At 39.7% G+C, this 13848-nt stretch overlaps 1 protein-coding gene across 1 annotated transcript in view; it reads left to right on the forward strand.

Annotated features, from left to right (window-relative positions):
* ARHGAP15 (Rho GTPase activating protein 15) overlaps positions 1–13848 on the forward strand; it is a 303832-nt gene that overhangs the window by 16278 nt on the left and 273706 nt on the right. The window contains exon 2 of the mRNA XM_054278010.1: positions 13757–13831. Within this exon, the coding sequence (XP_054133985.1) occupies positions 13757–13831 (75 nt within the window). The remainder of the gene's footprint in view (positions 1–13756; positions 13832–13848) is intronic.

The raw sequence follows: 13848 nt of genomic DNA on the forward strand, positions 1-13848 counted from the left end.
AATGGCCCTTTGTATACTGACAGTAGAACATTTTAAGATGAATTTTGATACTTTTAGAGCCACATGGAAAATAGTTTGCGAATTCGTTTCTATGGCAATGTGTAATAAGTGACTGAAGGAATTATAATTTAGGTGGATTTATCTTCCCTTATGCTCCACTGTAACCACACACATGCTTAAACCTGCAAGGTGTTTAAAAAAATCAGCATGTCACAGTGCACCAGCCTGCTTCTGCCTTCCTGCTTGTATGTGCACCTGTATGAGTGAGAGAAAATATCCCATTTTTGATTTAGCAACTTTCCTCACAGAAAAAGAGGTGATTGTATAGAAGGCAGCTTCCACATGCTAAATAATGAAGCTGATTTTGCGGTAGAGTCCAGATAGTTTTGTTCTGTCAATCAGGTGTACTGTGCATTCAGCAGTTTATAAATCTATAGTCACTGAATCTAGACAGTGACAAAGTGAGGTGTATTGGCTAATTGACTGTTTTTTTGTGATGGCACTTGTTACAGGCAAAGACAGGTCCTTTACACAGTGGAAAGCAGCTAAATGTTAAAATGTGTATAAAACCTTCCCTACTACCAACTTCACCCCAGGTGTTGTACCCTGAGGGGAATCCTGCAAGCCTTGCAGTGCTGGATAAAAGGGAGATATTCTCTGTGTCCTGAAGGTTTCCAAATTCTTTAAGTTCTGAATTCTGTGCACAGGAATAATTTCAATACACTTGTTTTATCTCTATTTTTAAGAGCTTATGTCTGTGCTATTACAGGCTCACTGCTAAGATGATGAGGCTTATAACAGTGATGCAGAAAAAACCAAAAATTAATAAATATTTGTGGGGTTTTGTGTTTGTGGTTTGTTTGGTGTTTTCCTAAAATCACATGGCTTGATTATGAGAAAGTGATGATGAACTTTCTATCCTATTAATGACTGAAAGCCTGTTGAATGCTAATTTCTAGCAAAATTTAGGAAACCTAAATAAATGTCTTACTACAACCTTGCAGATTTTTCTGAGGTGGTCCATGCCTGTTCATTTAAATTGTAAATATTTAGTTGTCTTGGAAATTACAAAATTTAAAAAAGGGACAATCATTATGCCAGTGTTCAGAAAGGGAAAATGGCACGACTTGGAAAATTTCACAGTCAAACTATCCTATAAGAGTATTGGGTCAATTAATGGAAAAGTGTTCCAGGGTTCAATTAAAAAATAGGAATATCATTGGTGTCAATCATAATAAGTGAACAAATAACAAATTTTAAAAATGCAACCAAATGGATTATTTTTTGATGTAAGTCTGGTTGGAAAAGGAGCCATACTTGTACAGTGGAAGTTTTTAAGTCACTCGACTTAATAGTATGTGACATTCTGATTAAATATTAGTTATGTGCTGTATCAGTGAAGCACACATTAAATGGATTAAGAACTGATTAATTTACACGTTTTGGAAAGTAGTCCCTGGGGAATCATCATCAACTGGGTGAATTTTTAGAGTTGTTCTCCAGGGACTAGTATTAAGCTTGACACTAATCACTCTTTTTATCCATGATATGGAAGTAAATAGAACAGTTCTAATAACATTTGAAAATAAAGCAAAGATTGATGGACTGGCAAATAGGTCTGGGTAAAGGCAATCGTGAAGAGTGATCTGGATGGCTTAATGGCTGAAAGTGCATTTTAATTAATCCAAATGTATGTATATATGAGAAACAGGCCCTGCTGCACCCAGAATTAGGAACTGGGAGTTCTGGGATTTTGCTGTAAAATGTAGCTTTTGTGGGTGTTTTGGGGTCAAGAAGTTTGAGCTGACCATTGTGAGTGAAAATGAAGCTCATATCTCTCAATGGCATTGATGAATAGAAAATCAAAATAGTGATTCTAAAATAATTAAGATTATGCAAGGAAGAGTTAAAACAAAAAAAAATTAACTAAGATTAAGAAAATTTTCTAGACAATGAAGGACCTGCAGACATCAGCACATTTAAATTATTGAAAGAAATTGAAATGCAAATTATTTCTCTCTTTCCTACATTATGGGACAACATTGGGCACCGGAGTTCTTTAATGTAGTGGGAAATGGGTATACAAGATGAAATGTCAGGAAGTTGGAACCCCCCCAAAATAAAATGAGAATTACAGCACATTTTGCAAAAGACTGGTGGGAAACTACCAAGAGAATTGGTGAATTCATTGTGTTTTCATGCCTTCAACCAAGAAATGTGTCCCTTCCAGGGAGATATCAGAGAGAAATAGCATATGCTAAGTCCAGCACAGTTTGGATAAAATATTTATATAAACATTTTCATAAGTGGTGCCATCTTGATTCCTCATCCATGTCATGGGGTGGAGAAGGAAAGCGATCTGGTGGCAGGTGCTGTTTGAAAGCCTTTGTTGAGCTGGGGCTGGAAGAGAAAGAAACCAAGCACAGAAGTGATGAATCAAAACCCTTCTCCTTCCATTACATAATGTATATTTGTGACTTTGCTGAGAGTGTGGTATGTACAGCATATGCACTGAAATATGCAGTTAAAATCCTGTTTTTGTGTGCCACCAAAGCTTCTAACAATGTTTGGTTCATTTGTTTTCTTGAGTTGCTGGATGGTTGTTTGGGGTTTTTAAATGACTTATATAGATGTGTAATTTTGGGATTTTTAATAGGATAAATTATTTTTCTGGGGTAAATGCTGCCTTTATACACTGCCCACATCTTGGATGGCAGAGGATGATCTCTGTAATGCTGAGAGTATTTTTTTTTAACGTTTTGAAAAATAGGTGACTTTTTCCTATCAGAACAGAATTAGGAAAAATCAAATCAGGGGCAATTTTCAGTCTGTCTAGACACTTCAGAAGTTTCAAACAGGATAATTCCATTTCTTTCTTTCTTTCTTTATCTGCTGTGTTAGCATTATGTGGTTTGCTGTCAGTGTGATGGCACAGGAATAATACCGGGAGGTTCAGTTTGCTTGGATAAGGAATATTCCCTGTCCCCAGTGTTCTCTTCAGGACATGGCCCAACTTGGGGAGTAGATTTTTTTGAAATGTTTCTATGTCTCTGAAGGTCAAATAGTGAAATAGCACTTAAGCAATACGAAGAATAGAGTTTTGCAATTGTAGTTTTAATTTTGCCAAGACACAAATAGATTGCACTTTTTTATTTTTTATTTTTTTGGAATGAGCATAACAAAGAATCTCATCATGAATCCTGAAGTCTGATACAAATTTGAAGAACTAACTTTGGTATTTGAAAAACCCCCAACCAAGCCCTAACCTTTACATTATCATAGTTTTACTGTGTCAGCAGGTTGTGGTAAAAATGCTAGGATATTAATTTTGTGTGAAATGAAGGCAAATTGTAAGTGGAGAATCCCTGAGCTGGGTAGCAGCGCTAGCAATCACTGCTGTCCTACCTGGTTTGCTGCAAGATTGTGATTAAATATAAAACTGAGAAATCTCCAAGGAAGAGGGGAGAAAAGTTAGGCTTTAAAATATTTTCATTCTTTTCCTAGCTGAATATTGTGGTGTCAAATCTAATAGGAAGGAGTCATCCTGCTAATTGACCTTTGCAAAATTAGTCATTTGCTTAAAAAGCTACTTGAAGTAGATCAGTTATTATCTTGATTACTCTTTCTTTCGTGTTAATGTTTATAATGGCACCTGGGAAAATCTATTTGAAAACTTTGCTTCATTCTTTCTTGTGCTGCAATCTGTAATTTGCTCCTCTGAACAATGCTAATAAGCAAAACTGACTTTTTTAAGAGATTGCAGGTCTTGATGTTATGAAAGACTAATATGAGCCAACAGGACTGGGGAAAAAGTATTCACAAGCTTATTCAGGTTATTAGTGCAAAGGGAAGGGAGAGCAGGTGGCAAGTTAGATGGTCATCTAGATATTATCAATCTGACAGGTATCCAAGTGGTTCTGTATTACAGTCTCTAATTTTGGTCTCTGAACAGTTTTTAATAAGATTTAGCTATGGGGTTGTCAGCCGTGATCTGTGTTAGAAGATACTCCTTTCAATCACACAGAAAGGTTCTTTGTGAGAATTTCTGCACTGAGGAAAACAAAGGACTTTCCATTGTAAAAGGCAACATTTCACCTCTGCTTTGCCTGGAATCAAGAGCCTGAAAACTAGAAAGGAGGTGGTCTTGGTGGTTTCTTTTCCCTTCAGATTAAAGAAGTTGAACTGAGCTCGAGAGTCAGAGCAAACCACTTTTTATTCCGATTCTTTGATTTTTTTGTCAGCGGATGTTCATAGCGACTATTTTGGCTTGCGTTCTGTATAAATCTAATTTTCGTTCTGGAGCCAGGACTTTTTCGGCACCGCTCCCGTGGAACTTGGACACGAGGATTTGACAATATGTCCAGACCCAAACAGATCAAGCAGCCACACATGAGCGGCTCGGCGGGGCATGCTCAAAGACAAGACTGATGTCTCCGCACAGCAAACAATTCTCTGGGGCAGGGACAGCGCGCTCAAATCCAGTCACCCCAGAGTAAACACTAAGTTAGACACAGCTTAAATGTGCCTCCAAGCACAGCACGCTGCTGGCTCCACGAGAGCCCTGAGCCAGGTTGCAGATCCAGCCTTGTAGATTTATCTCTCTTTCCGGCCTGATCGCACGCGCCCGAAATTGTTGGAGTTTTGTTGGGGTGCACTCAGAGAAGGGAAGGGGGAAGAAAAAAGAGGATAAAAAAACCACTTGTTGGAATAATTTTATCAACTTAATCAATAATTTTATCCATGTGTTTCATGGGTATTTGCAATTCAGTTTCTTAATTTTGCCATGCATGTTTGTAAGACTGATAGTTTGGTCACCACAGTGTTGGTAGGAAGGCGGATTCCTGAAAGACTACATTGGAAATACTCTCTGCTTGAGCACTCTTTGATTTCCTTCTCCCTCCTTCTTCTAAAGGTTTAGTTCATCTAATCAATGAGCAGAGTCTCTCTGACTTTTCTAAAAACTCCCACACAATGTGTGAAGAACAGCTAAAGAATGGATGGTCTGTGGAGACCTTGGGATTTACAGGCACAAAGTTCAAATAATTTCAATTAAAATGTAAATAAAATATATTTTTTTTAATAGTAAACAAAGTATTACATTTTAAAGTAACTTATTTCGAGCAATAAAATTATTGCTGTATGTTGATTTGCTGTTAATTGAACTAGGGAAGAAAACAATAATTTAAATTGCTGCTTTGTCCTAATATAGCTAATGAGGTTGATTTTTGGACTTGGGGAAAAAAAGAGAAACTTTCCTTATCTACTAAATTATCTGAGATTATCTCTTTTTACCAGGTACAGTTTTCTCAGTTACTGTTTTAAAGGGCAATGACACAAGTTAAAATGGACTTTTTAAAAAATTACTTATTTCCTATCTACCTTCACTGGTGCCATGGCTTCCCATGGAATATTTTGTGCTGTGTGGTGTATGTGGAATCTGTGTTGAAGTTTAGGCAGGTCTGGGTTTAGATCACACTGGTTTTGGTGTGATTTGGTTTTGATTTTTGTACACTTTGAGTATTTATTGAGTGCTGTGCAGCACCCAAGGCAGTTGTAGGGTATCAGAAGTGGGAATCAGGTTAAACCAGGTTGTGCTCTGTCCAGTGTGGCCACGGCTGTGCTGCTCTGATGCTTGATCCACTTTGTTCCCAGTTACCCTGAGTGTCCCTCCACTGCCATGGGCAATGGAGAGTCTATTCCTACACAGGAATCCTTGCAAATTTTCTGTATCATTCCACTTTATATTTCCCCCCCAACCACGTCTCCCCCCTCCCTTTCCATTCCTGGCACATATATGTCCACAGGTGTTATTAAGTGTAGGGTAGCATGTGGTGCCCATGCTTCAGTGCTATTGCAGAGGAAGGACTTCCTAGAGGAAAAAAATGATCACTTTCAGTATTTTGCAGGCTGCCCATCTAAGCCCATCATTGCCTGGCATCTACACACTAAGGGCAAGGATCCAGCGAACTTGTGAGTGGGCACCATGCCATCTGAACAGATGGGCATGGAAGTAGGCAGCCAGTAGACCATGTATGTGCATCAACTGTGGGTGTTGAGGGCAAGATTCCCAGTGGAGAATGTCCAAACAGCTGTCTGGCCTGAGCCAACATGCCTACGACCAAGCAAAAGTGCCATCCCTAAATCCTGCTGAGTTGGATTAACCTTCAAAAATAAAAATTGCTTCTGCAGTAGCATAAGGTGAGTTTTTGGCTTGTTTAAATCCGAGAGAAGGAATTAGGTAGGCAGGATAAAGTGATGTGCTAATGTGGGGTCCACTAGAGAGGACTGAGCATTTGTCTAGGAATATTAATATTATTTTCTACAAGGGTATTTATATGGCAAGCAGCAATGGATGACTTGCAGGAGTGTGACATCAATGTTAATTATGCTTTTCTGTAAGACAGTTCTTTCAGGAGAGAGAATTTCAGAGCGTTTTGATTGTAGTGTATGTGCTGGATGTGATTTTGTAAAGGCAATTCTTGTAGATGTTTTTGCACATTTACTTTGTAAGTTCTAATGATATATTTTTTTGCTTTCCTTTTACCCTCAGACTACAGTTCTGGGGTGCAATTTCAGGTCATAGTTGCTGACACAGTTTGCTGTCACAGCTGAGTTCTCACATTTATTGTCTTTATTTTTCTAAGATCCAGAGGGGACATGAAAAGATAATCTATCATTACTCTATGTCTGTATTAACTTTGATTTTTACCTTTTAGAGCCATAACATCAAAGAGCAGTTTTGCAGACATAGATGTCAGAAGCAAAGAACAGTGAAGCTCTGATAGTTATTGCATTTTTATTCCTGCTGTTTTTACTCCATATTTTCTCTACCATTGCTGCACTACTCATCTGTAATTTTACCAAATCACCTGCAATAGTTTAGATAAATATATTAAAATATCAGTGTGAACCAAAAGTAATGGCCGTGTGATGAATAGAAAAACCAGAATAGAAATCTTATCAATATATTAGATTTCATGATATACCTTTTTATTTATGGCTGGATGAATGCTGTCACAGTGTTGCTGCGTTTTGTTGCATATTACAGGCTGTAACCAAAAAGGCAAAATAGAAAAATATCAGAAGTCCCACTTTTAATGTTCTTTGCTGGAATCGATGGGGATTTTATTTAATGCAATTAAAGCATATTGAAGCTTAGAGACCGGGTTCCAGTTTGGTTTCCAGCTGGAAATCCTGCGGATTAGAGGCAGCACAGCTGTTGGTTCCTTTGTGAGGGTTGGATCCCCAGGTACACGAATCCGAGTGACCCACAGTCAAATTTAGAGCAGCCCTAGGATTTCTTGAACACATATGGGTGGTAAGAACCTTTTGTAGCTGTCTCTTCTTCTACATAGGCTTTTGGCACTTCTCCTACTCCTGAAAATGCTAAAAATGAAGCCAACTACATCAGCTGGGACTCCCTCAAAGCAAGGATCAATTGGACAAATTTCAAAGGCCATTTGAGTGACTAGAGAGGAACAAAAGGGCTCCCACTCTAGGGAAAAATCTGCTCCTGGGAAACAGCATGCCATTAATGGAGAGAAGTACCAGGGAAGGCTAATTCTTGGACTGAAAATATTAGCCCAAACTGGACACCTCAAATTTAAAACACCCCTCCAATAATCTGGGGAAAGAAGGCGACATACTTTCAAACAGGCTCTGCTTTGTAATCAAACTCGTGATTAATGATTCTCTGATCACAGAGAATGAGCTCATCTTAACACTGGGCTGAAATTTAAACTAGGATCCGAGTAATTATTTTGCTCTTCTTTCATGAATGAAGATAAATGGAGATCCTCTCCCAGCAGAGGCACCGTGGTGCTTGTCTACGGCGAGTCCTGAAGCCAGGGAGCAGCACGCCCATGTGATTATATTGCCTTGATAAAAAATACCCACCTTCACAGGCTCGGATACAAAGGAGGACCCCTGCGCTGTGGGAAAGGTCTATAGGATTCTGATTTATAAGGGAGCAAGAGGTCAAGGGAAGCAAAGCCATTATCATTATTTTCAGAGGCTCTGGAGAAGTGAGCTGAGTGTAGAGGGCAGTGTGCTCAAAGGGAGGCGCGCAGGGCGAAGGCAGCGCAGTCCTGCCTGCTGCTTTTCCTCTTCCCCCTGCTGATTCCAGGCTGCAGACTCTGCTGAGGGTATGTCATATGTAACGTAGGCCTGTGAGGACTGTGAAGTGGTTTTCCTATTAAATGATGCATGGAGAGATTATCTGGTCTGTAGCCAGCACACAAAAGCTCCATCCATGCAAGTTCCTATTCCTGAGCAAGGCATTCAGTCACCTGCGCAGTAATGAGTTTTCAGGAGCCTGGGGATGGAGGGTGAGGAGCAAATCTGGGCTGGTGGGGGCAGGACCGAAACTGCATTTTGTGTCTCTCTCTTCTGCAAGCCTTGCAAAAAAGGCATGGAGACCTAATATCATGTTCTACTGCCTTTAGTCTCATTACCTTTTTTCCTGAAGAAACCTCTTTGAGACAAGGAAGGGGGAAAAGAAAACATAAACCACGTGGTTCTAGCGTGGTCCTCAGGGGGATGGTGTTAGGAGGGCTCCAGAGCAAGGCAGGAGTGCCAGTGGCTGTGGACAGGGAGCCCACTGGGACATGGAGCTTTCCCTAGGGCTGGAAGGGGTCCTCTGCTGAGAGATGGCACAGCTCAACTGCACTGGGAGCATCTGCATCAGTGTGTGGGGGAAAGTGGGAGAGTTCCTGCTGTTTCTTGACAACCTCTACTTCTTGAAAATGGTGAAAGATTCCTTATCTGCTGAACTGAAATGAATAGAGTCATAGAATAATGTGTGGCTTATATGCCATCCAGTGCCACCCCCTGCCACGGGCAGGGACACCTTCCACTATCCCAGGTTGCTCCAAGTCATGTCCAGTCTGGCCTTGGATGCTTCCAGAGATGGGGCGGCCACAGCTTCTCTGGGCACCCTGTGCCAGGACCTCACCTCCCTTGGGTGAGGGAAGGATTTCTTCCTGACCTATAATCTAACCCTGCCCTCTGTCACTTTGAAGGCTTTCCCAACTTTTGTATCATGACATGCCCTTGAAAATGACAAAGGGGCATCTCTGAGCAGGGAGGCCTGTGGGATTTCCTCAGTGCCTTTCACAGCTGACATGGAATCATATCATAGCTCAGCTCTTTCCAAATAATTTCTGTAGATAACGATGGACCTGCCATACTGCTCAAGATTGGATCTTGAAAACAAGTCACTTTGAGCATGGCAGTGAGTGAAATGTTATAGGATTCTCCTTGCCATTGCCATTCCATAGGTGTCTTTCAAGGGATGTGGCCATTAAGAAATGCTACAATACATTTCTGTTAAGTTTCTTTATCTAAGCGATTATGAGCTGTCACTGCAGTTTGGGAGTGACTGGGAACGAAATGACCACAGACATCACTAAATCAGGTGTCACCCCTCCTTCTCTGTTCAGGGAATGGTTTCCACAAAAGTTTATGTGACCAGTTTGTACTTTTATTGCAAAACTTTCAAGCTGCCACCAGTAAGTTCGATCCTGTAAAGAATGGAGTGTTCTGGCCCTGATCCAGAAAAACACTTAAGGCCACTGCAGAGTGCTTTGCTGGATGGGGTCCAGAGCAGAGCATCAGGCAGCAGAAGGGCTCAACAGTAGGGGATTTCTCTCTTTTTTTGGTTATTTATAAAGGAATCTCCACATACATGGTTGCAGTGTCGGCAGGATGAAACAAAACAACAGCTAGAGCCCTGAAAAGAAAGGTCAGACCATGAACAGCATTTGAAAGGGTTTTGGTAGAAATCTATCAAACCCTCCATGAGAACCATCTCCTTGGCAGAGCAATACTGTGAATGATGGAGAAAACAGCAGGTAGATGCCAGTTTCCCATCCAAAGCTGAGCTCTGTTGGACCAGGTGCTGCTTGTTTGAGAAAACCATGGTTTTTCCCAGGCTACTTGTAGGTGGTGTTTGTGGATAAATAATCTGTGGTGAATAACTTACTTGACAATCTTGAAGGTCGCCTAGAAAGGTCATACAATTATCTTAATTACTTAGGGATACAAGTGAATTCAGAATGACATTTCAGGAAATAATTAATTGTCAGTGCTTTGCACTGGAGCAGCATTTTGAGTAATGCTGGTTGGTTTTGTTAGGTTTGGTGGAAATCAAAAAGAAGTCTGCTGCTTCTCGTAGACGGGATGAATTAGGTTAGAAATATGCCTGTGATGGGAAATAAAAAACAAATGGATCCTCCAAGATCCTTTTTAAATCAATGCCACACTGTGCGAAGAGAGTAGTGCTGACTTAGCCATGATGAATCCCCAGAAAAAAAGAGGGAGAATTGAAAGAACAAACGGGAACACAGGGAGAAATTAAATGAAACATCAGGTTCCTGTGTTTTACCTCCCTGTTCAAACAGCAGCTGTCAGATGGTTGTCCCTCCACACCGGGGTACCAGGCACACGGAGAGGAGGCTTTGCCTTTGTGGGGAGGATGATGACGGATTAGTGCTTGGATGCTGAAATAGCTCTGGTAGAAGATGGATCCCCTTTAGCTAAGGGAAGGGGGGGCAGCTCAGGCTGAATTTAACAAAACCAGACTTGCCCACAGACTTGGAAGCGCTCGCAGAGTGGATTTTTAGTGCTGCAGGTGACATTGTTGCTGACTGAAGAATGTTCATCAAATCAGAAAACTGCTGATAAGCTGCCTTTCCCAAAAAGGGATCTCACGAACTTCTCCTGTAAATCTCTGCCTTTCATCGTGCCCTGGGAGGTGAGGTAGAGGACTTGTGACAGATATTATTTAGGTTTTTTCTTGAGTTTATTAGGGTAATCAAATGGAGCTATGGAGGGAAAAAAATCCGAACCTCTCTCCTTTATGGTCTATCTATTAAAAGCTGAATGAAAGAATGAAAATAACAGAGCCTACACCTCCCTTTGAATATTTTGGTACATCATTGAAAATTGTGAGTATATTGAAACATGGCCATCTTGACTGCTGTCACCCAGGTTCTGCTGAGAACATTTTAACTTTCAGCTGGATTTATCTTAAGGGAAGTGATGTAACTGACCCATTCACTGGTATTCGTAAAATATATTTAAGACCAAATTTCTATCAGCCCTGCTGGAATTTTTTCAAATCAGTCTAAAAGAATATAGTTCCTGTGATGATACTGTTTCTTTCTTTCAAGTTGTTTTGATTAATTTTCTTTGAAGTTCTATTTCTAAACCAAAAGATTGGTAGAAAACAATAAGAAATTTATTAAAGTTTCCATTAATTCCACTTGTGAGCAAAATATTTGGAGTCTTTTTCCAGAAGAGCTGGATCTTGGCTTACATAATTGTGGGTTTTGGTTGAACAATTGCAGCTAGGTTCAGTCTTTGGAGCTTCAGGGCTTTCTTTGCATGAGATTTCCCATTAGTGGGCTACCAAAAAGAAACACCTTTTTAGCAAAGTATCAATTAAATAATTGTGTAAGAGGTTTACTCTTTTCTTTGCCTTCATGCAGTTTTCCCTAACATTTCTTCTTTGCATACACAAAGAGGTTTCTTAAAGGACATAGTACCATCCACACCTGGAATTTTATTTTCCTTAGTTGCTTTGTATTTCCTAGAAGTCTTGAATAATGTCCTTTAATTATACCACCACAATAATTTGCTAGGCCTGCAAAAATAGGACTTTTTACTCATTTCTTCCCTCTGTTGTGGATGGATTTAGGGCTCTGGATACATCCTTTTTCAGCGAGTATCAAACGCGAGCATTTCTTTTGCAAATGCTCTGATCGCTGAGCCAGAGCACGGCCGAGAGCTCAGCTCAGTGCTCCACACTTCACAAAACTGCACTCAGGGCCCCCAACAGCCACGTGGGGCTCCTGGGGAGAGCAGCTGAATGCTAAAGCAGGCACTGTGGGGTGGTGGTGTGCCTTGTTATTTAATTTGGATGAGTGAAGAATATATTTGAGAAGCCATCGCCGGGCAATGCGCTCTCTTGTGTGTTAAGGAATAATTAGGGATGTGGGGGATCTGGGTAAGAAAGAGTTCCTGTGATCTAGACCTGAATAGTTTAGCTATATGTCTCAGGCACTATAGAACCTTCAGAGTTGTCTAACAGTAAAGATAAAGAAAAAGATAAATGGAATTAATTTATTTTGAATTTATATACATGCCTCTGCCTGCATTAATATTAAGCTCCATCCAAAATCTAAATAGAAGGACTGTAATCTTAGAAGTTCTCTCAATAGCATCAGCAAATCATTCTTGTTTACCCTACATGCTAATAAAACAGGAACATGACACTCCTGAAAACAAGATTGCAAAATACAGAAAATGTGGTCTGACATTTTTTTTCTCCCCAAAGGAGGGACTGCCACTAACTAAAGTATTTCTTATGAAAGCTCGATTGCTTAAGATGCAGAATATTAAGAGAGAAAAACACTTTAGGACACAGCCATGTCACCAGCTGTTACTCACCCTTAATGAAATTGTTAAGTGATATTCTTCATAAATAGGTCAGAGAAACTTTTGAATTGTGAAGGATGTTTTATCTCTTTCTTTGAAATGTTTGTATTAAATTTAGAACTGGTAATTCATTAAGCTCATTAGCTCTGACTAGGAGAGTAGAGCAATATCTAGGATATAGATTTCAAGGCTTAAAAACCTTAGTGCTTACAAATAAACATGAAAGCAATGTGTGGAGAAAAAATATGGGATCATAATATGTTTAACTGTTTTCTGAGCCTGGCCCTCTGGATTAATTAAGAACATTTTCTATATTCAGACACTTGAATATAAACAGAATACATTATGACTTTTGGTTAACTCTCTTTTAATAGGGGAAAAGAGAACGCATTATGATGAATACAGTGGAAACTAGTTGAGACTATATCTTGTTGTTTGCTTTGTGACTTGAGCTAAAAGAGGAAATAATCACTAAATTTTACAGGACCTCAGCTCATAATTATATATTTTTTAATTGATACTGAATTTAAACAGTAAAAGTTTTATGTGTGTATATATATATACATGCACATATACTTGCACACACTTGTGAGGGGTCTGTTCTTTGTTGCAGATTTTCAAGGAAGTAAAATGCTATTGAGCTCTGCCAAATGCTTGATTTGTGAAGTAACTTTTATTTTGTTTTAATAGTTTCTGGTATAAAGCAATAATTTTTCAGAATTAAGTCACAGTTGATTACATTGTGTTCCTCAAAGAAAAGGGAGAATTGGAGGAAATCAAGGACTCAGTATTTGGGAGCAATTGTAGAGTCAGAGTCCAGTATTGCTGTAAACTTTCAATCATGGAGACTTTAGAAACAGCCTTTAAAGCAGTTTAAACTTGCTGGATTTTTGTGTGCTTGTGCCCAATTGTTTTCTGGTTTCATCATTAACTTGCTTTTTGTGGCCTTGAAGTTACAATCAGCAGCTTTCCTATTTCTCTAAAATGGGTTTAAGAGCACCTAAGCAGTTAAACCATTTTTGAGGTTCCTAATGAGGAAAAAACCCCCATAATTTAGGTTTTTATTATCAGCTGATTAATTTTGAGGTAAATTTGCCAATGTGACACCACAAAGAAACACATTTATGCCAGATTTTTATACCAGAGTATATCAGCTGTGCATTTTAAATACCCAGGGCTCAGAGGAACACCAGAAAGAAACCCCAAACCTCCCACCCAATGCACACTGTGTGTGCCCTGTCATTAAATGTGTTGGTCCACCTTTACCTGCATGTGTCTGAATCCTGTCTGAATGCAAATATTTCTTCTTCTTTTTCAGATAAACCGTCACAGAAGAAATCTTTCCCAACACAACTTGACAATTGCAGACATCATCAGCAACCAGGAACCCACGGTAAGGAATTGCTCTGT

Source organism: Melozone crissalis, unplaced genomic scaffold, assembly GCF_028551555.1.
Source record: "Melozone crissalis strain CALT ecotype California unplaced genomic scaffold, PUWL_Pcris_2 ptg000023l_1, whole genome shotgun sequence".
Lineage (NCBI taxonomy): Eukaryota > Metazoa > Chordata > Aves > Passeriformes > Passerellidae > Melozone > Melozone crissalis.